This window comes from Oenanthe melanoleuca, chromosome 1, assembly GCF_029582105.1.
Source record: "Oenanthe melanoleuca isolate GR-GAL-2019-014 chromosome 1, OMel1.0, whole genome shotgun sequence".
Classification (NCBI taxonomy): Eukaryota; Metazoa; Chordata; class Aves; order Passeriformes; family Muscicapidae; genus Oenanthe; species Oenanthe melanoleuca.
The window spans coordinates 74,312,785-74,340,523 of NC_079333.1; the positions used below are offsets into that span (position 1 = coordinate 74,312,785).

A 27,739-nucleotide genomic window follows, 5' to 3' on the forward strand; every position below is an offset into this window, starting at 1 on the left:
AACAGAATTCATCCTGTTCTGCAGTGCAAAGTCATGGCTCTGAGTGGTAAAATAATTTGGCCTCTCCACAGGAATGGGATGTTTGGCACAGGCTGTTAGTCCATGTTTTGATGCTTTGAAACTGTTTTGAAACTCAGTTCATTTGTCTTCAGCTGGAAGACGTTCCCATTTTCATTCCTGACTTGAATTCCTTTTCTGTATCAAACCCCTTCTTCCTGTTTGCAATTGTGAGAAAAGTGGCTTGTTTTTATCTGCTTTGAGTTTACTCCAGCTGCAGGTGGTTTAAAAATGCGAGAAAGCTGGAGAGGAGCTGGCGAGGCTCCTGTGTTCCAGGGTCAGCTGTGCCTGGGTCAGCACGAGGAGCCGGCCCCGCTCACGGCTGAAATGGCTGGGGAGTTTCAAACACTGCTTAGCTCCGGTGTTTGCTGAACCTTGGCTTTGTAGAAAAAGAAAAGCAAGGGGTAGAATGCTTTTCACATTGCTTTCATCTCCTAAAAGATTGAGGCTCAGCAACTGGGTACGCTGCCCAGCTACTGATTTAGAAATAAAACCCTTGTTTGTACGTATCACGCTGTCTTTGCCCGTGCTCAGCATCATTTCTGGAGCAGAGCTGTGAGTGTGCTTGTGCTACAGAGGCAGAGACCTGCTTACAGCTCACATGGCTTTAGATTGTCAGATGTGGATGTGAGCAATAGTGTGTCCATCATAGCCTGCTACTTGGGGTATGCTGTGCATTTCCTTCAGGAGCCCAGGGTAGACTTTGGATAATTAAAATGAGCTACCTGCTGAATAAGGATTTGGGCATGTCAGTGAGAGCTCTGAATTAATACTGGAAGCAAACTCTATACAGCTTTTCTATTTTCTATTGCTTCATGTGCTGAAATGGAATTCAAACATGTTGCAGCCTTTTATAGAGGAAATGAGGGACTAGAGTAAGTTGTTTGTGTTTTCAAATTCAGGAATCTGCATGGGAGCATGTAATTCATCTACAGATACAGTTGTACTTATTTGACAGTGCCCTTTGCCAAGTTCAGTTATGTTAAAGGATCCCAATTCAGATTTTAATAATTTATCCCAACTGTCTGGAGATTGAGAGAAGCTTCATTGCTGCAGTTCTGCTGTATTTGAAAATGGTAATTAAAGAAATGGTGGAATATTTCACTACAATGCCCCAACATGAGTACTGAAGAATCAGCCTGTTCCTCTATTTAGAACAAATAAACAGCAGTGCAACCAGGTGAAAAAGGTGCTTTTTAATTTATAAAAGTGGCATCTCTATCTGAAGTTCAGGTCTTCAAGCATCTCTGTTGCAAGCAAACCAGCTAATGGTAGGTGCCTGAGTACCCTGATGGGGTTGGACACCAGCTCTCAGCCCCTGGAGGCCCTTGCAGCACAGGTGGATCTGTGTCCCTGGGGGGTCCTCAGGCTGCACAGTTGCCATCACCCCTGCATGCAGATGCAGTGCTCTGTGCAATACAAGCCACGTCAGCCAAGCCATTTATTTCACCAGGATATCAAGGAATTTAAATTCTGCTGTTTCTGTACCCTAGGTGAAAGCTGTGCACTGCAAAGCTGGTGACACTGTTGGAGAAGAAGATCTGCTGGTGGAACTGGAATGAAAGGTTGCCTCCACACTGTTGAATTAACTAAGCCTTTATTATTTTTATCTATAAAGTAACATTAAGACAATTCAACACAGAAAATGGACAGTACTACGCACAAGATTTTATACAGGCATATTTACTGTATCAGTGGTTAAGACAGCAAACACAGATGTTAAATCTTGGCAACAGATCCCAGATTTTTTACTTCCAGAAATACTTGTACATAACCTTTGTAATGCTTTGATTTTTCAGGATCAAATAAAATCAATAAAATACCATTTCTGCTTTGAAACAGGAAAAGTCTCTTTTTTAAAATAAAGAAAACACAACAAAAGCCAAAATCTGATTTGTCTTCTCCACAGCAATGTCCCTGGTTTGAGGCCCCAGCCAGGCTGTACAGAATGGCTGGCAAGAGCAAAAAATTAACCACTGAGCAAACTGAGCAGTTCTCTTTTACTCTGTGTAAGTGCTGCAGAAGTACCACCAATAGCTTAAATTCTGATCAGATTTATTTTGAATTAAGATATATATTTATTGAATTTATTTATTAATAAATTATTATTATAGATTTAAAATATTTATATATTATTATATTTTTATTGCTTTGTATATATTAGATTTAAATTACAGGTTAGAGGCTTTATTTTGCTAGTGCAGATGTTTGTCATGTATTTTCATTTAAAGTTGTAAGGGAATTGTCTTCTTTTTTTGAAATTCATACTCAATTTCCCCACCCTTATCTTCTTGATACTGATTACTGGATGCCTTTACAGAAGGAGCTGGCACTGTTCTCACAGCTCTTTAGCTGCTGCCCCAAGGTACTGTTAAGAGCATGTGTTGTCCCTCAGACCAGACCTCCTCCTGCTCACAGGAAAGGACACAAAGGGACCTTGACCACTGTCCCAGAGTGGAGCAGGCCTGCTCTCATTTTCTTGCCTAGGATGTGCAGAGTCCTTCTACTTCCCAGAAAGAAACCCTGTTGCCAGAGGTGCCTGGGCCCTTTCCTGGAAAAAAACAGTCGGTGACAGGGCTGGTGACTCATGTTCAACCAGGAAAGCTTGATTCTGCTTGAAACTTCTGACTGGAGAAGCACTGTTCCTAAGACACTGCTAATTAACTACATCACATGGCCGAGGGGGAATATGTAGTCCAGGCATCTGCTTAGGGAATTAGTTTATAAAACTCATCAGGATGAGTAAGGAGAGTGTTTGGATAGCACCTGCCTTCCAGGAAAATGAATCTTTTTGCAGTTGGAGAAACTGAGGCAGAGACCCTGCAGATCTCCTTCCAAGTCTCCTTACTGCCATCTTATCTCTTCCCAAAGGAGCACAGTTCATTCTCTGCAGGTTGCCCTAAACAGACAAATATTGTAAAGAGACACAAGTATTCTACTATCAAGTTACTTGTTTTGCTTATTGCAGCAACATAGAAGCTTTTCTAAATGAGATGCAGCAGTGCCTACTACTGCTGAAGTCTAGGCTGATTCCCTACCCTGGATCTCCTCTGGCCATCACAGGGCTACTGGCAGTGAAGCAAAAGTACAGTATTGTTCTTAATTGCATCCTTGCTGCATTTGATGGTACTTTGGCTCACTGCATGGCATACAATGCCTGCTCCCATCCCTTTGGCAGCTTTGATTACTGTACAATCTATCTGCAGCTGAAGGAAAATATAAGGCACAGGAGTGTAACAATAGAAAGCCACGATTTTCCCAGATTGTACAGAAACCAGCACAGTTGGTTGGGTCAGGGGGACAACAGTCTTCTTTACATATTTTTTTCCCAATTTAAATGTTGCAATATTCACAATACAGGTCCTTTGGATATTTCTATAATGTATGTAATTTTTTTCCCCATTAGAAAACTCAGTTTGCATATGGTTGCAAGTTCTGCATTAAAATGCTTAGCAAAAAGTCACCTTGACAGTAAGTGCTCACAACAGCTCCAGAGTAGGTTTGCTTTTCCTGGTCCCCAACAGCCCCCACATCCCCCAAAACAGACACATACACACACTTAGGCACACAGATACACACACATCCCCAAATCCTACAGTCATGCAGTGAATGGAAACGGAATCCAAAGTGCAATAAAAAATACAATTTTAAATGTAACTTTCTTACATATTCCCAGTATTTTTGACAGTGCCTTTTAAAACTAAACATGGTTTAAAATACACCTTTCCAGTTCAGAAAAATTGCAATGCAGAGTAAGAATAATCTTTCCTCTTCTCCAGCAATTTCCTATTTGTCTAGAAGCACCAAGTTATCTGATCAGCTTTCCCTGTTTACATCCAGTAGCCTACTAACCCATTACAAGTCAATATTCAATAGGAGTTGTGCTTTACTGTGCAGACATTTAAATCAGTTTCAGATATTAGTGCAAGAAAATTTGTCAATTCAAGGGAAAAAGAATAATCTGTTCCTCTGCCTTTCACTGACCTCCATTATTATGCACCAAGGCAAAGGGGGAAGTTGAGGGGAATAATTAGACCCCAGACCTGATGTGCACGTACAGTATTTTACACCTGGTGCAAACCAGTTACCTGCAGCAGGCTGGGGGGCCAGGAGGACACTGACTGCCTGGGGAGGAATCTGCAGCTCTGGGCCTACTGGACTTCAACACTAGCGCCAAGGCTGCCGGGCTGGGAAGGTTACAAGAGCTCCTGCAATTTAATAACAAGGTATTACAGCTTTCCTGGGAAGGTTACCGAGCAACACCTGCTTAGCACTACGCCTTGGCCAGGCTGCACTCCGGCTCTATTCCCGGCTCTCCCGCAGGACGTAGGCGAGGCCGTGCTTCCCCGAGGAGTCGTAACTGTCATGGTAGGGGAGCCCGAGCCACTCGGGCGGGAAGGTGGCCGTGCTGTACACGAAGCACTCCAGCTCGCCGTCACCCGCGCCCTTCCCTTCCCACTCCACCACCTGGATCCTCATCAGCGTGCGCTGGTACATGTCTGGGCAGCCTTCGAACTCATCCAGGAACTGCAGCATCTGCTCATCCACAGAGTAAATCTCCCCGGCAACGTGGTGGCCTGTCCCCGGGATGTTCAGCATGTAAGGAATATTGTACTTCCCTGCGATCACCAGCGGGTACTTCTCCACCGTGCGGCCCCTTCCCTGGAATTTCGCTAGGCCTTTGGCCGTGTTGATCATGTGCTTGTAGTTGGGCTGGCCCTTCTTGAGCGTGCCGTAGACGAAGACACGGGCCATCGCACTTGCAAAAGCAGCTGAAAGACAAAGAGGGACGTTACCCACGGGGCAGTGCCCTGCCAAGGCACCTCCTACAAAAAGGCTGTTTGGGCACGTGCAGAAGTGGTCTCATTGTCCAATACCACATTTGAGTACCACACTCAATTCAAGTATCTTGAAACTTTTCAGACAGCAACTGCATCAGTGAAAAACAGAGACCAGGAGAAAGTCAGTGTTTTGCAGTTCTTTGCTGTAACCAAATTACATTCTCTAAGGAATCCCAAACATCAGCCAACACATCACTGTCCCCCAGGAAAAGCTCTAGATCTTTCTTAATTTCTCTCTCTCTCACCATTGTGGGAGCTGTGCTGCAGCAAGTACATGGTGTCATGCTCAGTGACTCCCCAAAAGCCAGTGTAACCTGGTGTGGAGTCATCTCATGGATGCGCTGGTGGATTTGCAGTAATGCCAGTGCCAAGGTCCTGCTTTCTGAGTGACAGACCAATGCTGAACAGCAAGCTGTGGGGCTGGGGGAGAAACTGGAAGCCAGGGCTGCTGCAGGTTAGGCCATGCTCCTCCTGTCCCTCCTGTCTTCCCTAGACAGATACCCCAAAGTGTTAAATCACCTCAACTAACTGGTCCACACATGTGTGAGCCCCCTCTTGAAAACAGACCCTGAACAACCATTTGCTTTATCTGTGAGCATGAAATACTCAAAATTGGTTTAAATGGGATAAAAGACTGGCTTTACTGAAACATATCAGGGGGGAAAGGTACCTTCATAGTTCCTGTATTATTTTTTCTCACTGTGCCTTGCTTGTCCTCCATCATTTCTGTAGGATAGGAGCAGTTCTTGCACTGTGATGTTTTCCTACATTTTACCTGTGGTCACTGACTGGGCAGAACCTCATCCACAGTCATCTGGCTGGGCCAGACACCCAACATCAGAGGAGCCTATGCAGGTCCTCTTGGAAAGAGTGTCATTAAATAATGTATTTCAAATTTGAGAAATGTTTAAAAACAGTCTAGAAGTAGAAATTTAATCTATATTCTGCAATTTGCTCTTATTTTAGTAAACTGTTAGGTTCAGTCAGTTATCCAAAAGGGTGTGTTGCTGGCCAGGAACAGTGTCATTTAAAAATCCTCAGTAGCCAAGCAATTTCCCCTTTGGTGAAGCAAACAGTTTTTCTCTGTATCAAAATACAGCTTTCCAAGCAAAAACAGTGTGTGCCTTCATTTACTGGCAAACTGCTTTCACTTAGGGGAACAAGAACACACTGATTTTTTTTTCCCCTGTATTTTATCAGATACAGTTCAGAGTAATTTATCCTTCATGACAGAAATGAGGTTTTTTCTTGGATGCAGCTCATTCCCTCACAATAAAAAGAGCATTAATATTCAGTCGGCCTGAGTCTCTTTTCTAAGAAAAATCATTACCTTTCAGATTGTGTTTTGAATAACAAACACAGATCCTTCAGGAAGAAACTTGTCCCAGTGGGGATTGAGAAAGGATCAGAGTTAAGCATTGAAACATGCAATTAATTCCCATTAGGGGATTAGGGCACTCGTGTTCACTTTGAATCAGAAAAATGAATTGTGAATTAAATTGTTCACAACCAAGAGGTTACTTGTCAGAGTTAATAAGTTAAAAAATAAAAAGAGAAACCTAAAATGCACATAAAAACCTCTATAGTGAGTGGTGCATCTGTAAGAAAAAGATACGCTTCATTTCCATTAAACAAAAGCTCTGTCCCTACTGTACAGCTGGAGATAAGCTTCCAAAAAGTTCACAGGGAACAGTGTCACCATTTCCTGAAACTGGTGAAAACAACTTCCCTGTTTCTGATGGCACAGCAGCTGGCTGTTGGGAAACATCACCCATTTAAAGAAAGGCACCCATCATCCCAGTGCAGGGTCCACAAAATTCAACAGCAACAAAGGAACTTGCTAACCCAGGTTTGAGCGAGTGTTTCTGATCTAGGCTTTGAGCAGATTGATTCAGCAGGCAGTACAAACAGAGATGGAGTGGGAAGCTGAAGTTTCAGCCACAGCTCCCTGAGTGGCCACCCAGAGTGGCCCTGTTGCTCACGCTGGATGGGCTGAGCACAATGACTTCTTCTATTAAAAAAAAAAACAACAACAACAAAGCAAAACCCAGCCTCCAGTCAAAGAGGGATTGAAATAAACTTGGTAATAGCATTTCCTGATCACTGCTCCATATAAATAAGACATACACAATTTTCTGCACAATAAATCTCTATGCTGAGTGTTGCTCTGCAGAAAGGCTGTAGATGTATTCGCACCACTTAAAGCACTCGCAAATCCTGGGCTTCTAAAAGAGTTTTAGCCACCTTGTGGCAGGAGAGCACAGAGCAGATTTGTATTTGAGGGTCATTTCACAGGCTTCCCCTACACAGCTGAAAAGAGTTATAGATGGCACCTCCTCTCTGAATCACCAACAAGAAGTTGCCTTTTCTCACTTAATCCAGTTTGACACTTCTTACCTTCAGTAAACCACCTGAGAGGAAAAGAAAACCCACCAAAAACCAAACAAAACCCGCCCAGACTTACACTGAAGATTAGCTGTCAGGACAAAACAAACCCATTCAGAAAGTGCTTTCATGAAATATTCATACCAGAATCATTAAAATTTAATGGCATGGGGAAACATGAGTGAAATTTGTACGTCATCTCTGTAAACTATTTCTTCTAGCTATGAAAGATGACCTGCCAGATCACTTGTGGGATCTGTAACTAGTTGCTTCATCAGGCAAGATGCAAAGATCAGAAAATAAAGGAACTATTTCAGCATCACACAGGTAGGTAAAAAGTGGCTCACAAATGGTGCCAGCCAGGAGCCCGGGTTGCCACTTGGTATTAGCGCTGGTAGGGTGGCAGCACTGTATCCACATCCACCCTCACCCACCAATGGAGTTCTGGGTCAGGACTTTGGTTTTCCCTCTTAAGGCCCAACAGCTCCCACCAAGGTGAGAGAAGGGTGGACGGCCATGGGCCACTCACCCTGCACTTTCAAATGAAGCTGCAACCAGGCTTTTTGCTCCCAGATTGTGCCCAAAACAAGACCTCGCTTCAAAAAACCACCTTTTTTTTTTTTTTTTTTTTTTTTTTTTTTTTTTTTTTTTTTTTTTTTTAGCACTATTCAGACAGTTACAGGACCCTACCAGCTTCTTTTAAAAATAAAGCATGGCCCTAGAGCCGTGCATTGCGCTGGCTCCAGGGCTGTTTGCAATCATGCTCTCAGTGGGTTTGGGAGAAAAAGTTTCAACAAAATAACATCTAACTCAGAAAGTATCCATTTCTCTCACTCCATACAGTAACATTATTTTCCCTTGAGAAAAATTCTCTGCATTGGCTCTGTGACCAGATATAGTTACACATTAATTCTTCAGAAGTTTCTTAAAAACTGTAGGAAACAGGTGAAAAAACAAAATGCCTTGAACTTTAAACTTGAGCCCAGTCTGTTTGAATGAAGGGAGTTTTAAGGTCACTCTTCACTCAATGCTAACTTTCAAGAAGGACTAACATGCCAGAGAGGACTCCTGGGACCGCATCCTGTTGGTCCTTTGATGCTTTCATTTTGTTGCTTGCTATTTTCTTTATAGCACAGACAAGGGCTTCCTGCCTGGGCCGACCCCTTCCCAACCTTGCTGAATACCTCGGAAAAAGTTTATGGCAAGACACCTTTCTTACATTAACCACAGAGGCACCAGCAAAATGATGGCTCCTTTGAAATCAAGAGGTTATGGTCTCCTCGCAGCGGTCACCCTCTCCGAAACCGTGAGGTGCTGGTTTGTGAAAACAAACAAGAGTATTGGAGTAACCAGGGCCGTGCTAGATGCTACTGGGCACTACCTGAAACTCCACTTAACCTTCTTTGCAAATTCTTTTCATTTCTTCCTTGGATAACTCACATCCCCCAAACCAACAAATACTCCTGTGCATAAACTGGAGCATCTTGTGAGTCTCTGCCAGGAGGCAGAGTGAGGGTGCCCTTCCTTTGGGCAGGCATCAATCACAGCACTGCTCACAGGCTTTGAACCCTTTTGTCACCACAGCAAACGTTTGCCTTTTGTCTCTTTGAAAACATTCCAAATCACTTTCAACTGTACTGCATAGAGAAAATGTGTTAGATTAATTTTTATTACTTACAAAAAGAGTTTAATTCCCAAAGTGACTTTTTTAGAAGGTCTCAAAGTGACAAACAGATAAAACCACCACATGTAAAAAGATGCTGGGGATGGAATGCAGAACACAAAATGGACACAACATTAGACTGATTAACAGGCTAAATTTCTAGTAAGTGCAGAGACAGGAGGGGATAACCAGCATATCAGGACAAGAAAAGGTAGATGAAAAAAGCAGAAAGTCAGTGGATGTGGACAAAATGAGTTTAAAGGAAGGAGGGAAAAGCTGTCATCTCAAGAGAAAATTATATTATTAAGTATTGACTGTTTTGTCCTAATATTAAGTCATGTTGTATAAGTTTCACTGAAGTCTTGGGACCTCAATTCAGAAACCTGTGGACTACAAAACTATTTACAAAGAACTCAGGGAAGAGCACTGAATCCAGAACTGTTTTACTTGGGCCAAGAATGAACCAGCTGGAGCTTAAATAGGAGCTGATGACATGGGGCATAATCACCTACAAATATGGGTAAAGGTGTTAAGAAGAGACAGTTGATTCTCTGCATACATGAACACAAAGCCAGCCAAAATTTTTTACACGGAAACATTAAAATGGATAGGAACGGCTTTCTAATTGTAAGAATAGACAGGCCTAAGAACAACCATAACAAATGACCCCAAAAACCTTGAGGGCCCAGTGCCCTCTATCTTAGGGTGGTCAACAACAGATATCTCAGCATCACAGCACATGAACAGGGCAAGGCAACATCGATGCATTTCCAGACTTGGGTCCAGAACCTTCCCATGTCAAAGTGGTGAGCGTTGTGCTGTGTAAAGGCCTTTTCTTCCTGTGAGCTCTCACACCTGTTTTTGTGTCAGCAATGGCAGCAGCAGCATGGACAGCAGACCCAGGCCACGACTGCACATGTGTGCATGAGGCCAGATTACTGTGGGGTCTTTCCCTGATGCCTGCTTGCTTCATCTTCCTGAGTCAGGGGGCTCTGTGCACCTTCTCAGTGCCACTAGATACTTTTCCAGTTACTCTCATCATGGCTGACAAGCCCACATACATTTAACAAACCAAGAAGCACTCTTTAGTGATTCTCTTGTGGTTTTCTGACATAGGGAAACTAGAACTGAAATATTTAAGAATAGATAAATCATGAATTTATACAGGGAGAGAAACCATACCTCCTCCTTTGTTCACACTCCATTCTCCCCATGCCTTTTTGAGTGTTATTGAGCAACACATGATGTTTCAGAAGAACACAGCAATACCTCAAGCATCTTAGAGTCTTGAGTGCTAACTGAGGTGTGTTTATTGAAAATCAATAAACAGTGTGGAAACCTTGAAAACTGGAACTCTTGACAACTTGTTCAAACTATCATGGATGCTACAGTTACTGGTGCCTTAGAGAAAGGCAAGAGACTAGATGGCTTCTCAAAATCCCACTCAAGCATGGTGGGTCCTTACAATGCAGTTTTAAGTGCACTACAATTAATTAAAATTATATACACAAAAATACCTCATCTTTGCACTTTTAGCATAGGTGTTTACACTGTTGTGTCTACACAAAAGGAAGAAAAAAAAACAACCCACAAGAACAGAATGTATGCTTTAAATGCCAGACTGCTGTTACAGGAAAAAAGTAGAAAAACAACTTTTGATAGGGCAGCCCTGCTATGCCACGGTGAATTTGAAGTGGTTTCCATCATTGAGATGCAGAGCAGAGCCCAGAGTTTCAAACCGCCGACATCCTGAAACTCGGGACAGAGCCTGCAGCTTGGATGGGCTCCCTGCGGGGTCAGCACATTCATTTACATGCCAATACCCGGAGCGGGCAGCTCGCTGCTTTGGACCGAGAAGATCATCCCGGCCTGCGGAACACGGCAAACACTCCGAGTACCTAAGCATGGGAATGTGTTTCTCTACACTGAAAGGATGGCGAGAGAGAGAACGGGAAGAGAGGAAAGATGGGGTCTTGTGTGGGATCGTGAGGAAACGAGGGAACAGCTGCACAATGATCCTCTGTGAGGAGGGAGAGGTGCCCAGGTCATGGCCCAGCACCGTCCCTTGGAGATGTTTATAAAGGCCCACTGTGAGCAAGAGCATCCTCCCACTGGCAGGGCCTGTGGCTCGGGAAGCCATCTCACACCTTTGCTGCTGCGCCGTGGAGGGGCCATGGCAGGGGCTGCAGGCAGGGTGAGTCTGCCAGGAGAGACCCAGCGGTGCCTCTCGGGCCTCACTGGCTGGGAGGGCCAGAGCTGGGCATCCTGAGAGAACAGAGGAGACCTCTCCACCAGCAGCTCCATAGACAGCAGCAGGATGTGTCCCTGGGATGAGTCAAGGTGCCTGTGCCCTGCAGCACCATGCGGAGAGGTCACTGCAACACAGTGCTCTCAAACCTTGCTAAACACCAAAGGACAGCACAGATGTTCAGGGAACAAAAAGTGCTCTGCTAAACGAGCCAAACAGAAAAATCCAGTATATATCTGGGAACACTGAACATTACACTGGAGTATTTTTCCTCCAGAAATGGCTACATACTCTAGTCCAGCATGGACTAGCTACTAAAACACAAACCTTTGACCAATTTGGCAGAACTTAAACATCAGAAAAACCCCCACAGACTGTCCTTTTTTTCAACACATGATTCCTGGGGAACCATGAGCTCCTTAAAAGGGTCAAAGAAAGGTAATTCATATTTGCTGCAACCACATATACACACTCAAGGATTTTCTACACAGACCCACGCTTTGCTTGAAAACCAGAAGAGAAGAAAGAAAGGTTAAAACCAGCTGTACTGGAAGAGCCACCAGATCTCAATGCAAAACACATTTTTAAATATTCCACCAGAAAGGGTACAGATAGTGTGGGATAATGGCAAAGGACATTTGCTTTGAATCTGGGAAATACAAATTTTGTGAGGTTCAGAAGGAGTGGTGGACAATAAAGCGTATCTATACACACAGAAGTTACACTAACAGTAATGCTTTTTTATTTGTATGTATACCACTAGGTAGTAATGGAAGGAGAGGCTTTCCTTGACATTTAGAGGACCAAAACTGAGGTTACTAAAGGTGCATAGGAGCAAAAGTGGAGCTTTTTTTTTTTTTTTTTTTTCAGTCTATGAAGCAAATTTGTGGAAAAGCATAATATTTAACATGGGACATACTGGTAACAAATTAGCCCAACAGGCTGCCTAGGGAACTGGTGGAATCACCATCCCTGCAGGTACTTAAAAGGTGTGTAGATTGGTGCTCAGGTTTAGTGATGGAGTTGGCAGTGCTGGGTTAACAGCTTGACTCAATCTTAAAAGGCAAGAAAATACAAACTAAAACAGGACATCAAATCAAAACTACAAAGAACCACGAACAGATGTATATAATTAGCTTCAATCCCACCGAGGTGTATCACTTCTCTTTAGAAATTAGTAACAAGTTTACTACAGAGCAAGTAAGTCACAGATCTTCATGAAAAGAGAATGAATTAGTTATTTCAACTGTCCTAGTTTTGATTTTTGCTAAGAACGACTTGCAAATTCCTGCAATGAAGTCTGAAATATACCTCATGTCCTTCTTCAGAAACAGGGAATGTATCCTTATCCCAAAGTAAATACATTTACTGGCCTCCTATCTTCTACACAGAAGAAACAAATACATATTCTGGAGACATCAAAAAAACAGCCTGAAATTGCATTTAGCAAGGCACTAGAGTATTAGCTTTCAAATGCATAAAATGTACTGACTCAAATATCCAAATATCCTTCTGCCTGGTAGAGTCAAAGCAAGACAAGGAATCTCCAATTTGTATGTGTCCTATAAAGGATATGTCAAATTAAATATTTATTTTCTGGTAAAGAGTGCTTTGGTCTCTGATGCAGAAACAGGTTCTATAGCCTAATCCAAAATTTAACACTGTTCTGTAAGATCTGTATTTACTGAAAAATGAGGAAAACCAACTATACAACCCCTTAAATCTTCTCATGGAGCCACATGAATCTCACAAGAATTACTGATGGAAATAATTCCCTACATCTACGTTTGAAATTGCAGATAAAAGCTGTTTTAGTTTTATGATGACATGTAGAATTTACTCTAATTCAAGGTCTCCTTGCCAGTTCTCCTTCCAGAATGCTTGGAAAGAGGTTTAATGAAGAGCATCTTATAGCAGGGGTAAGACTATAACAGAATTACATAATATTAATTTATATGAGCCAATTACTTATAAATAAAATATTTACATAAATGAAAATGGCTTTATAAATGCTCTACAGCCTCTCTTCAGTGACCTTTTAGAAAGAATTTCTGATAGCAGCTTGATAAAGAAAGAAGAACAGAATTATGTACTGGAAATAAATGAGAAGGGGATTAATATGCAATGCGGTTCTGAATGCAAAAAAGCCAGGTCAGGGTCATTAAACAACCTACTGAGAAGGATAACACAGTGAACTTGGAGTTCACCATTTAATAACCAGTGAAAACATCTCTAGACCAAGTCACAGGGAAGAACTATCTATGAACAAGGAGTAAATTAAGGGAAGATTATAACGGACTATACTAAAATAAAGCAGCAATAAGCACAGACAAAAGTTACCAGTCATATTCCTCAGAAATCAGTATTGTTTTATTTCTTAGTGATCTTACTACAGTAATTAGCTGTGTGCCTACCACATCTGTGTGTGATGCATCCAAAAGATCATCATTTCATGCTACAGCCACATGAAATGGCCTAAGAACTGTGTAATTGAAGATAGCTTTTAATGATACAAAGTGCAAGAACATATGCTTGGGGACTACAGACAAGAGCTTCTGGGGCACTCACCATTTGAAGGCAATAAAGGAATCAGAATCTCTCAAGCTGGAAGGGAGGCATAAGAATCATGGAGCCAACTCCCTGCTCCTCACAGGACTGCCTAAAGCTAACCCATATGACAAAGAGCATTGCCCAGCCTCTCCTCCATCTCTGACAGGCTTGGTGCCATGACCACTTCCCTGGGGAGCCTGTTCCAGTGGCCAGGCACCCTCTCAGTGAAGAATCTTTTTCAAATCTCCAGTCTGGACTTCCCCTGCTACATCCCATTTCCTTGTATCCCATCACTGCTCAGCAGAGAGATCAGCACCTGCCCTCCACTGCCCCCCTTGAGGAATCTGTTGGCTGTGATGAGGTTCCCCCTCAGCCTTGTCTTCTGCAAGCTGAACACACCAAGTGATCTCAGCCACTCCTTCTGTCTTGCCCTTGAGGCCTTTCACCACCCTGGTCACTCTGCTTTGGACACACTGCAACGGCTTTTGTGAAGGATTTCACTTCTACAAACCAAGTGGTTTCCATCTGTGATACATTTCTGCATCATGACAGTATACAGAGCAGCTAAAAGGACCTTTTAAATTTTTTAAAAATAAAATTAGCATTCTAGAGACATAAATCTTCCAAGTTACTTTCTGTGCACACCAGAAGAAATTCACATACCTTAAGGCACTGAAGTATCTAGGAGAGTGTCCAACTACACTTATCCATCAATCTAGAGTTTGTGCTGAGAAAACCAGCATGATTTAGGCAAAATTACAATGTAAATGTTGTGAATGTCTCAAGCTACCTCTTAAGATGTAGCCAATTTAGGACTGGAGCAGGTTCCAAGCAAAGGTGATTAAGCCTCCATTACAAATTAGCATATCCTCTGACTAGCTTAGTATCTCCCCACAACAGCCTCCTTGCACACCCCAAATATAGGCCAAAATTATGAGAAAAGAAGATGGCTAAACTGGGCACATTAGCTGTCAGCAGAGCAGACCAAGGGGGATGCAGAGAACTTGGCATAGAAAGGTAAACTGTCACTGAACCCCTGAGGGACATGAGGCAGAAATGACAATGGATCACTATATTCCTGCTTTCTCAGGGTATGCTTTGGAAATAAGAAAACAATTCATACATGCTGCTATTTTACAGGGATCCCACTTCCCAAACAGGTCTCAAATATCCAGTAGTACATAGAGTATCCTCCAATTTACTTCCTCATGCTTTTTCAAATTTCAGTGTGAGTGAACAGGATAAGTAGGACAGGAACAGCAAGTCCCAAGACTACTCTGTCCTAAGTGAAAAGTTGCCTCCTGCATTGGGATCAGCAGACATTTTCAACACACACCTCTCAGCACAAACTGATACACAATAGAAAACCATCTGCTCTTCCTGTCAGCAACTTTGCTCCGACTAAAATAAACTTACAAGAACTACTTATAATTTATTTTTATGCCACAGATAAAGAGAACAGCCTCTAGTAAATACAATCAACACCACACTTTTAAAAACAGACTAATTGCACTGAAAGGTCTTGGCTCATAGCAAATACAGCCTGGGAGTTTCAAGAAGTAGTTCTGGATGAACACTGGTACACCCTCACACCAAACGCATTTGACAATGAAAAACTGGAATAAGAAGGGACAATTTTACGGATTAATCAAAATTCGTATTTTTTGAGTTAAAATGATGCTACCTGAAAAATACTAAAGATAAGAATTCACACAATATTCACACAGTATTAAAAATGCAAAAAACATTGTTAAATAACTTCTTAGCCCAACTTGGCCATAGGAAGTTACATTTCAGCTCTTGAACAAATCAATCACTGCCCTCCCAGTGCCACTCTCCTCACACAATACTGCACAGTACAGCAGACTCGGGCAACTCCCAATGCCCACACACACAGGAATAATGTTATTATTCTGAACAGCATTTTTCCCAGACTTGACAGTATCAAGGGACATCTGGAAATCTCAGTTAATTTCACTTCTGCATTCCTTAAGCAAACACTCACTTAGTGATGCTAATTAACTGCGGAAAAGTTAAATAATATAATTAGAGAGCCAGATGTAAGTCAAGAAACACCATATTACATAAAACACAGAAAGAAGAGAAATCATATGACATCTTAATTTTGTCTTTTTGATATGGCTTAAAAAGACAGGTAATGATCAAATAACTTCTGACTTTCAGCACATGAACATTTCTTTCAAAATAGATAAATTACTGGCAAATTACAAACTCTCACTAGCTCACCATTTACCCCACAATAACTATCAATTAGTAGAGGCATGCCTCTGAATACATAATGCATTACATTTTTTACTTTCAACACCTGGTGTCACCAGAATAACACCATACATTTCTAAAACGCTCTGCAGTGTGTGGGCAGCAGTACTTCAAAGGAAGAGGAATTCTAGAAAATTATGGCAAGCAATGCACACAGATTATTTTTTTTGTTAATTGATACATTATCAGTTAACTGATCATGGCAGGTCATTTTAAAAATGAGGCTCAAGGTATCTAAAAGCCATCATCCCTTAGACAAGGTCAAAATAGGCCTGAACAAAGTGAAAATTTTGCTGTATTTCAGTATTTTGAGCAAGCTAAATCCTAAACCCTTTTTTGCAAAAACACTTTAACCGGTGATTTCTGCTACACCAGAATTTTGCTAATTGCAGTCAATTTTGTAGGGGCTAATCACCACCTTTCTGTCCAGACTAGGGCTGTATTAATTGGTTATCATTACAGTTCCCCTGAGAATAGACAGAGGAGAGTGATTTTGATTGATTATTGCTTGGAGCTCCTCGGATCCCCAAGACACTAAATAAAAAGTTAAATATCAAAGAAGATTTAATTAATTTCAGTCTCTCCTTCTTTCCACTCTATCAGCAAAATAGAGCTGATAAAAAATTGACAAATTAAAGGGAAATGAAAAGACTCAGAACTGGTGACCCTGTATTTTTTTAATGAGAAAGTACATGCATTTATCTGCTCTAATCTTTAGATAATGGGCATAAGAAAATGAACTTTCTCAGCTTTTGATGCTTATTCCAAAACACAAATGGAGTTATGGCTGGCAGTTAGATTAACTGGTGTAAGACTTGTGTCATTCTTTTTTGTATATTAAGATTTGTGTTTTTCTTTTAATACACCATTTCAAGTAAATCAGTGAAAGAATCCTGAACTCTTGGGGAAAAAAAAAAAGTCATAAGCTTGTTATACAAGAAAGAGAAAATACTTTATTGCAACATACAAATGCAGTATTTCAGAATCAAAAGGTTTAGGAGCCTGTATTTTTGGCAGAAAATTGTGTATCAGAAAACAAAAGAAGATGTGATCAAGATTTTTATAATTAATTTTGTAAAAACTTACTCAGAATGACACTTCCCTTCCACTGACTATGAATAGGTTTCCTGCAGAGGACTTTCCAGAAGTCATATTGACTTTCAATACTTTGTCAGTTAAGACAGAAGCACTTCCATAGGTACAAGTTGTCAGGGTTTTAGTGCAATCACTGTGGATTTTAAAGCTAGAACAGAAAATCTAACCCTGATACAGGAATTATTTTCAGGTGAGTGCATTTCTAGGCTCTGTAAACAATGTTTGGAGGAGATCCTTATGTGCCTGCAAGGCATTCACTACCTCTAAGCTGATCTGTGGGGCCAGCTTTTTGATGAGAGGCTTCCAAATCCCCTAAAAGCAAGATAGTCAAGCAATACAACCTTGAATAATGGTATCAAATAATATCAATGCATATACAGAAGAAAATAGAAAAGGAAAAAAGATAAAGCCTGGGAAAAAGGATGCAAGTCATTAAGGAAAAGCATCTCTTCTCCTCAATGCTTGATTTAAACAGATGTTAGCATAAATTAGTAATTTTTAAAAGAGACAAATTCTAAGTCTGGTGGGTTGATCAAGTTAGACAGGTTTTATAGCAGGTTTTGTTTATTATAACATCCACCACTTGTTCACTTCAGCATTTCAGAGCACAAACCCCCCAAACAAAAAAAAAACCCAAAATCAAACATCAGTAGTTTTCTGTAAAACAAGGTGTTAATTATTTTAGGGCTCCCTAGCCCCTTATCCCTTTTTAAAATGGAAAAAGAGCAATAATAAAAAAGACCTAGAGGACCCTTTTTTTCCCAAAAGATACAAGTATTCAGTGGTCACTGACTCAGAATGTGTTTGTATGCACAGGAGCAGAAGGACCACTGCTAAAGTAATACACAGGTCACAAAGCTTTATCTGGAGCTGCTCAGCAGAGTGGCCTGATGTGTCCTCCACCACAGAAGACTGCCCAGGCAGACCTAGGGGACACCACTTGGATGGAGCTAGACAGTATTTCCAATGTCAGCTCCTATGAAGACCTTTCAGTAATAAAACCTAATATTTAGAATGCACACAGAGGCAATTTCCCATCTCTACCTCTGCTAAGATGTGCAGATGCTGAAAATAAATCATTTGTCTTGATCCATATTAGTTACTTTGTCTTGACCTTGGCAGAACTTTTCATACTGATAATGCTCAAGATATTCCCACAAGCAAGCCAGAAAAGTATAATTTAACAAGAATTGCTGGTATTTAGAAAAAAAAAAACCCCAAACAAACAACCAAACTCCAAAACTGTTTAAAAAGACTAATTAATATTTATCAGAGGTTAATCTCAAACTGGACATATACTCAGGATTTGTTATGTTCATTCCAGGAGCAAGGAAGCACCAGCAATGAAAATAACGAATGATGTGCACAAGGCTAATGAGACAGCCACAAGTCCACAAAATAACTCTTCTCCTGGTTTTAATCCCAAGCAGTTCTGAAATAACTGGTATTTAATAAAGATTTTAAAAATATAAATTGTATTTTGTTTATAGGCATATAGGTTTTATTTGTTCTATTGATAGCATGCTGGTGAGATACATCACTTTGATATGGAACCATTAAAAATCTATACCCTCACACAGTCTTCCTCTAAGATGCTGATGTGGCAACTGTAAATAAGAGACACTGCTATTCTTCTAGACATACAATAAGCAATCTTACATACACATTTGTTTATACACTGCATATGTGATTCACAGGTAAACTGCTGCACACACATACAAGTAGAATCCACAGCAGTGTCACAGGTTTTATCAAAAAGAACAATGTAAGCTAGTACACATCTCTTAGACAGCTAAGTGATTGTATCCTGGTAGCTCAGAAAACATGCTACAAAAGCTGTATCTGCAGCAGCTTTGCCCACAAGACATAATGAGACAAGCAGAGCTGTCTAAGTAAACACTAAAGTTGTGTGTGCTGTTAGTACTGTAGAGCATTTACAGATCACAAGAGTAGAAGATTACTAGGGAGTTTATTCCCATTAAGAGATAAAAACCATCAAGCTTAAGAGCTACTGTTCCACTGTCACTAAAAATACTTCCTAACACTCTTCCCTAATTAAACTCCCAAAGCATTGCTACTGCCTAAAGAAAAACTTAGCTGATAATGTAATTGTGCTGATGGTTTAATGGGTTGGCACAGAGAACCACAGAGGGGTGGGGCAGATGTCAAATAAATAATCCATCCCATACATAATCTCAAAAATTAGCCCATGAGATTAAGTTTTGACCTATCTAATGTCAAACCAAATTACCTGATGTGGCAGGAGGGTCATGAAAGACAAATTAACCTAAAGGCAACGTCATCTGTTCCTTCCTTCTAGTACCATACCTACCAGGCCTAGTGTCTGCTGCATCACTCTCCAGACCCTGCTTAAAATCTGGCTGCAACAACATTAATGGCCAATCTCAAAACCTCCCCAAAAAAGCACCCCAAAACCAATCAAAATATTTGACAGACCTAGAACTGAAAGGTCAATCACGGACTTGATAATTTTCTTAGGCCATCATAAGATTTGAGAGCACAAAGTCATTATATCAAAAGAATAACTACACTTAAAATTCAAAAGTGAACAGTGTTGCCATGTCAATGAATAAACACTTCCTGGGTTCACAGTAACATTGCAATGATAATAAACCTCTGCTAAGACAGCTAAAATACAGAGCCTGACCTGAGTTTCCACCTAAACCAACACTGAAACAGAAGTTACAGATAAGTCACATAGACTACAATATGACAAATTAAAGAGATTAAATGGTTGTTTTGTTATACAGAAATTAGGAAGAAAATTTTTAAGTTCATCCTGTACAAAATTCAAGATACTTGATGCTCTCCATTAATACAGTCAACTGCCACTAAGCATACTTAATTAAAAGATAAAATAACTACTAGCAGCAAAAGAACAGACTAGATGAACAGATGGATCCAGATATATTTTGACCTAAATTTCTTGATATTTTGACAAGACAAATAAAGGTAAATATAAACATGAAGAGGAGGGAGAGGAATAACCAGCCAGTCAGTATATCTCAGTAAGGAGTCTCATACTAGAAAGATGAAAAAAACACTATCAAATCCTTTTCTTTCTCTGCTCACCTGCTTGTCTTCTCAAAGATGTTTTGTTTTTGTTAAGCAGCTTTCCTGAAGCTTCCCATAACCACTTACATATTCACTTTACTGAGACACTAATTATGCCTGGAACCCAAATAATGAAATAAGGCCCACTGCCTTAGGACAGTTTAATAAAAAAAAATAAATCATTAACCTGTAATATAATTAAATCTCTTAAAGGTTGATTTTCTTTTATACTCATTTTCTCTTGAATTTGACCCCTGCTAGAGATAACAGTTAAGAGAACTGTTTCTATCTACAGAGTCCACAGAAGGCAGAGATTCTTCTTTCTGAGCCCTTCGTATCACCTTCCCTTTGGGCACTCTCCCCAACCAGACAGCTCCTAAGTATGTAATTTTGTGTTACTTACCATGTTTGAAATGAGCTTCAGAAAGCTTCAGTAAGATTTGGCCTGTGGCTGGATTCATATCCTGGAAGTTTTCATAGCAGGTATATTTGAACCACATCACAGCAATGACGGGAGCCTTGGAGCAGGTTAGTGGTTTGATGTGTGAAATGTGTATGTGCATGGTAAGCATCCTGCTGGGATTTATTCCCTACATAATTTTCAGCTAAGGCAAAATCAAGCCTGGGGCTCTACTCCATAAACTGTGTTGAAACATTTCTCTCCATTCATATAATTTCTCAGTTATTTATACATTTTAGTAATATAGTGTAGGCTCAGTGCAATCTCATCTAAATTTAATTTAGCTGTTCTCCTATGCCCACATCCCATCCTAATACTTACCAAGCATGATCTCCACAAGCAGCAACTGACTTTGGAAGCACTGCTACCATGTGTGTGCTGTACTCCATCTTCTCTCAGTGAAACATTCTGGAACACTCAGCTCAGATTCCTACTTACTCATTCCACAGAAAATCTAAGTTTTGATGGCTGCACTAAAAACTGCCTCAAGGAAGATCACCAGCAATTCATACACACTCAAACATATCTGAAAGATGACATTCATTCTGAGATTATGTTTTCTACACAGTAATTTTTAGTGATCTTTTCCCCTCCCTTTCCTAGCCTCTGTAGGCTTGTCCCATCCTCTTCAGAGTTCTTATTTTGCCAGAAATAAGTTTAGGCCTAAGATGTTCTTGAAGCCACAGTTTTCCTTGAGCACCTGTGCAGGTATGCAATCAGGGAAATAAAGAACTCTAATATCTATTAGCCTCCTTCTACTCCTGACAGCAAATCCAAGACCATGACATCTCAGCTGATGGCTACAATCATGGCAAGTATAGTTTTTTCATCCTCCACATGATAATCTGCACCAAATTACTATTGCTGAAAACTCTTTTATTCAGTTGTCTTCAGTTCTTCTACCCACATATTCTGGTGAATTTCTTTCTCAACTAGTCCTATCTTCTGATCTAAGATAAAATTCTGAATCTAGTAATTTTCTCTTAAATCTGTTACTATGGACGCTTATGTTATTAGGGCCCTTCTCTAGACTCCTAACATTTCCCCTTTTTTTCCATGAGCTTTTCACAAAATCCATGAAGGAATTCCCATTTTTCCTCAAGTTCAAACACTAGCAAGAACCTGCCGCCTCACTGTGGAATAACATCCTAACAGTCCAGGTGAGCTGGGTTGGCTAAACGCCCACAATGAATAAGTGCGTATTCCAGACCTCATTCCACATACTGCCATCACACAGTTTTTGTTATCCCTTAAGCAGAGGAAAATACATAAAAACAGAGGCCAAAAGAATGTCATTACAAAAGGGAGGCAAGAGTTAGGCAGGAGGACATCACTAGGTCTACCGGTCATTCAAAACCACTGGAAATACCATTCCTCCAACAGAAAACCAGAACAAGACCCTTATTTCTCACTCACTACTCACAGTCTCACTTCCAAGATGATTTTTCTCAGCAATGTTTTGAAGAAAATTGGTTTGTGTCTATTTTTTCTTCAGGCTTTCTGTACTACTGTATATGTGGACTGGGCCTCTCCTGATGGGAAATAATCTAACTTGTTACCTTTGATTTCTAGAGAAATTCACACATTCTGAGATCCAACCAAGAACAAAACTGTTGTTTACAGAACTTGCAGTAGACAGAATCCATAGACAATTAAAATGACATACTGATTTTAGTGGCAAAATTTAGTGTCCATACCCTAGCCTAGTTTAATGTGCAAATTAAACAACAAACACTTTGGGTTCAATTAAAAGAATTCAGAAAGAACGCTACTAATAGCCTCCAATGAGCTCAGGGGGTAGCATTCACCTTGCTTTAATTTCCTACAGTTCAGAATCTAGGCTGGTCACTCAGGCTTTACCATTTGGTGTAAAGAGATGTGAGGTGCATCTCTTGTCAGCACCTACAAATGAAACTCATTTCAAATGCAAGTCTGTCATCCTGGGAAGTAGACTAAAGAAGGGGGCAGTGCTGAGGTACAAACTCATGATTCTTATCAATACTGTGTGTCAGTAGAAACAATAAAACCTCAGTTATTGAAAGTCTTGCACACAAATCGACCTGTCCACCAGAATGCAAAATGTATTAACTTGACATATTTCACAAGATGTGTAGACAACATTTAGTATCTGAGATGCAAAGGTGGCAGCAGAGGTACAGGATGAAACCCAGGATATCACAGAATGGGTCAAGCTGGAAGGGATCAGAGTGGGTTACAGGTCTCTACTCCCTGCTCAAGCAGGTTTATCCTAGGGCACATATTACAGGATTGAAACCAGATGGTTTTTGAGTATCCCCAGTGAGGGAGACTACACAATCTCTTTGGTCAATCTATTCCAGTGCTTGGTCACCTGCACAGTAACGAAATTCATGCCCATGTTCAGGTGGAACTTCCTGTGCATCACTCTCTGCCCAATTCCTCTTGTCCTATTGCTGGGAACCACTGCCATCCTTTTGGCACCCTCCATTCAATACTTACTGATAAGGGCCTTTCCTAGGTGTCTCTCCTCTAGGCTAAACAGGCCCAGAAATGGAGAGATCCAAGAGAGAACTTATAGAAGATTTGAGTCCAGATCCAGGGTAAAAAAAATATATTTTGGAGAGAAGTCTTTTATACTAACATTCCAAAATGCTACTGAAACTGTGAACGATATTTTTATAAGAAAGTAACATAATGCCAACAAATATTCATAACACTTCTGGAATACTAAGTAAACAGCAAGACTTCTAGACATGTGATGAGAAATTACTATCTGCATCTGCTTCCTGACTAAAAGGAGAGCTACAACCCTGAGTGCTGTTGAAGCCAACTCAGCCAGAAGTGCACCCACTTTGGGGCCCAAAACAAGAAAAAATATGGACAAATTACAGTGCATTCAGACAGTCAAGGGGCAAGAGTACTTGCCTTGTGAAAAGCAGCTCAGGAAGCAGCCTTTTCAACTTGAGAAGAGATGGCTTTTGATTGACCTAATAGCAGTCTTCCTGTTATCCAGGAAACACAGCCAGGGTCTTCACAGCAGTGCAAGTCAGAGTTGAAGAGCAACAGGTATAAACCAAAATAAAAGAGGTATCAACTTGATTCAAGGAAAAGGGTTCTCATGATACAGACAAAAATTGAAGCAAGCTGCCCAGAGGTATTGTGTAGCTGTAACCTTATAGGTTTCCAAGACAAGTTGGATAAAACACTGAGCAACCTGGTCTGGCCACACAAACAACCTTGCATTGAGTAAGGAGGTTGGACAAGTGACTCCCCACGTCCCTTCCAACCTGAATTGTGCTGTGATAAAAGTTGTGGGCTGCATCAGGCTAGACAAAATGAGGGGAGAGAAAGAAGATAAAGAGACTTGCAGTTACTCTGGTATTATTTGATAGCATATATTTTTCAAATTGCAGCATTGTTCTAATACAGCTACTCTCACACAGATGAAGCCTGGCACAGGCAGGGTGATCTCCCTTTTGTTTAGTAGCAACCCACAGCACTGGAAAAAAAGCAATGTTTGAGGGAAAGGATGAGAAAAAGCAATTCTACATGACCAAGAACTTCTGTCAGAATGTCAGCAATACAATGGTAACTCTGGTTGTTAGTAAAGGTCATGAGCAATTACAGTCAAAACACTGCAGAGAGGTGGTTATGTAGGTAATTCCAAAGGAAAAGAAGTGTCTTGTAAGACAGAGAAATCAGGAGTGACAGTGATATCGAATACGTTTTCTCAAGATGTTAAGAGCAAATAGCTGACACACTTAAAGAAATCACAGCGGCCAAGAATCTTAATGTAAAGGCCATTCTTCAACAACACCATAATGGTAAATCAATAGGACATGATATTATCCTGGTACAGTCTGTCCTTCTTCAACATTAATTGGAAGTGAGCAAAAGAGAGCTGTATCTGACATGGTCCATAAAACATAATTAAACCTTTGCAGTGGAAAAGAGCAGAAAATTCTGGATAGCTATGGATTCTGGGTTAAGAACAGTGATTGCCCGAATAGTTCAATTTCTAAAGAAAAAATGTATTAAACATCCTCTTTGGAGAGACAGAATGAAATAGGTATTACATTTGCTAACTCAATGACATGACTCGGTCCATCCATTTCCCCGTCTCCTACTCAATTATCTATGTAATACTTACCCTTCCTGTCAGAATACTGCAAAAAATCTATGAAAGATGAGAAAACAAAAGGTAGCATCAGTTCATATAGAAAATGTGTTCTTTTACAGCACATGCTCACTGCTTAATCAGTTCACATCACTTAAAATGTCATTCAAGTTTCCCATTCAATTCTACTTAAATCAGAAGTGTTATGAAAATTATTTGACCAGGTTCAAGTTCAGAGAACTTTTAGAGAGTGAGAAACATACGAGAAGACTTGAATAGCAATAGAAAAGTGCATTGCTCCAAAAGTGAAATTACAAAAATGACAGCAAAATGTAGTGTCTTTTTCTTCTACCGAGAGTAACTATTAGTAGCATTCATGATTACAAAGAAAAATAATTTGGCTAATCCATTAGAGAGTAAAAGTGTAGCAGAGCTAGCAGCAGAAGGCAAATGTCACAATGTGCCTCTGGAATTTACTCTCTTATTTCCTTCCATGACTCCCCCATGACTACACCTTTGTGCCTGTACCTACACATGCACATTCACAATGTAGATCAGGCAGTCACATAACCTAGTTTCCCTGAAGTTCCCCAAGAACAAGCATAAACAAGAGAAACAGAACTCACAAAATCTGTGGTTACATGAGCAGTCAGATGAAAGTAATTTTCAAGAGGACACTTCCTTTAAAATACAGTTGAGTTATTATTGGGAATTAAGAGAATGTACAGACTTGGAGGAATGTTGGTTGGATGGGACCTTTGAAGGTCACCTAGCCCAGCCTCCCACTCAGAGCAGGGCTAAAGCCAATATTAGATGACACCTTCCAAGGGAAGAGGCTGTGCCCAGCAGAACAGTGGGTGGCAGAGACAGCAGGATGTCTGGGCTTGTGCCCTCTAGTCTCCAGAGGCACCTAGATTTCTATGTCAAACATCAGCCAAGAAAGCATGAACTCACATGGTAAGCCTTTCTAAAGGATAAAAAGTGCAGTAAATAAAGCACTTCAAGCAATATTTCTATGCTAAATGATAGGAGAAAATGAGCATCAGAAAACTCTAATCACACGTATAAAGGCACCAAAAAGAAAAGCTATGAGGAGTAGATGACATGACAGGTACCAACACTTCCTTCCATGATGGAATGAAGCTGTGTTCAGTACTCCAGTGGTCTCAAAACAAACTCATGAACAAGCTCAAAGAAATTTGCTTGCAAAGCTGATGGCAGAAAACCATGCTAATTTGGAAAGTGAGGAGCAAACAGGCTGCAAGAACCCAAGGAAAATGAAGTGTGATGCACATATCAAGTAGGTAATGTTTGTCAGCAGTTGGGTGCAGATTAAAAAACATTAGCAATACATGGGAAGGACATTTTTTGTTTTGTTTAACATGCAACCTCTTTGAAAATTCACATTTTGAGATGTAAATGAGACATCTGTTTGGTTTAGCATTTATTTAAGGAGAAAGCTGTTCTACACACAGGTAACAAGACTTGTTATTTGTTCATATGACTTTGACAGCTATGATGGAGCAAGGGCCATGATGAGTGCCAATTAAAGATACATATACTGTAGAGACAGTCTAAGTTTTTAAGACTTCTCTCAAGAGGAGGTGAGAAGAATAATGAAAATTTGCCCATGGTTTGTTCAGAGATGTGAAATTTAAAGCCTCTCTTAATGGCCTTTGTCACACAATGAACAACTTTAATTGTCAAGAAATTGCTTTTCCAGGTTGACTGCCCACTTAAGCTAGAGAGTATATAAAACAAGTCCGCTTCTCACAGAGTTCTACATGAAACAACCCGGTCATGGAGATATTTACAGTTGTGACACTGTATGTTCAGCTCTACAGAAGTCACTACCTTGGTATTTTCAAAGCATGGCAAAAATTACAGAAGCAGCAAATTAAAAAATACCTGAAGCAAAAAATGAGGAAATTAATTGTCTGGAATTAACACAGATATAAGTAAATGAACCTTAACCCAAAACCAAAAGACTTAAGTAACTCCATAATGGAAAAGGATACAGAACAGGTGGGGGACAAAAGTATAGAAAAAACGAAAAGCCAACAGAGATTGAAAAATAAAACACCACAACCTCCCCCCAAACATTCTTGTCTAAGCAACGCAGGCTGAAAGACAAGCGCGCTGAAATGTTTTCTTGTAAGGATGTACAGTCATGGAATGGTTTGGGTTTGAAGGAACCTTAAATAGTCTATTTTCAAGCCCTGCCGTGGGCAGGGGCACCATCTGCTACACTCTGCATCTATGATACCGGAACTCTTTCCTTTCTCTTTTCCCTTTAATTTATGTATTGGCTCTCCAAATGCGCATCACCAACCCATTACAAGGGCAAAGGTATGTTACTAAAAGGAGTACTTGGATCACTTCTGTTTGGAGGATGCGCCTGAGCACCTGGAGAACACAAGTGATCACACCCTTGGCCGACCCAGCGCTAGGGACAGCTCACCCTGCACTCAGCTCCATCACCGACGGGCCGCCCTCGCACACTGAGGCGCTGCTGTGCCCTTGCCCCACGGACACGCTTGTGTCACAGTCGGGAGCCCTGAGCCGCCCGCCGGCAGGGCCGGGCCGGGCCGGCTCCCACGTGGCTTTCGGAGCGCGGCCCGGGCCGGAGGGCGCTCCCGGCTGGGTGCTCCCCGCAGGGCCGGAGGGTGCTACCCGCAGGGTGCTCCCCTCAGGGCCGGAGGGTGCCACCCGCAGGGCGCTCCCCGCAGGGCCGCACCGCCGGCAGAGCCCCTGGCCGGTACCGGCACCGGCACCTCCGCCTGCCCTCAGCGCGTCCCCCCGGCATCACGTGTGGCGAGGGCGGACCGGCCCCGGCCCAGCCGCCCCGCCCCGCTCTGCCCGGCGCTCTTCGGGGCACTCACTCGCCAGAGCTGCCGCTGCCTCCGCGCCTCCGCTCCCGCCTGCGCCCGCCGCCTTCTGCCCGTCTCGGGGCGCCTCTCCGGGGAATAGGCGGCGGGGCGGAGCGGGC

At 41.4% G+C, this 27,739-nt stretch overlaps 2 protein-coding genes across 2 annotated transcripts in view; one reads left to right on the forward strand and one right to left on the reverse strand.

The window, feature by feature from the left end:
* PCCA (propionyl-CoA carboxylase subunit alpha) overlaps window positions 1–1,904 on the forward strand; it is a 267,652-nt gene extending 265,748 nt beyond the window's left edge. Inside the window, exon 24 of the mRNA XM_056498008.1 lies at window positions 1,551–1,904. Within this exon, the coding sequence (XP_056353983.1) occupies window positions 1,551–1,619 (69 nt within the window). The 3' untranslated portion in view covers window positions 1,620–1,904. The remainder of the gene's footprint in view (window positions 1–1,550) is intronic.
* On the reverse strand, window positions 1,638–27,739 carry GGACT (gamma-glutamylamine cyclotransferase). Its single transcript, XM_056498134.1, has 2 exons — window positions 27,633–27,739; window positions 1,638–4,829 (listed from the first exon to the last, which is right to left on the reverse strand). The coding sequence occupies exon 2, from the start codon at window positions 4,810–4,812 to the stop codon at window positions 4,360–4,362; it is 453 nt and encodes a 150-aa protein (XP_056354109.1). The 5' UTR covers window positions 4,813–4,829; window positions 27,633–27,739; the 3' UTR covers window positions 1,638–4,359.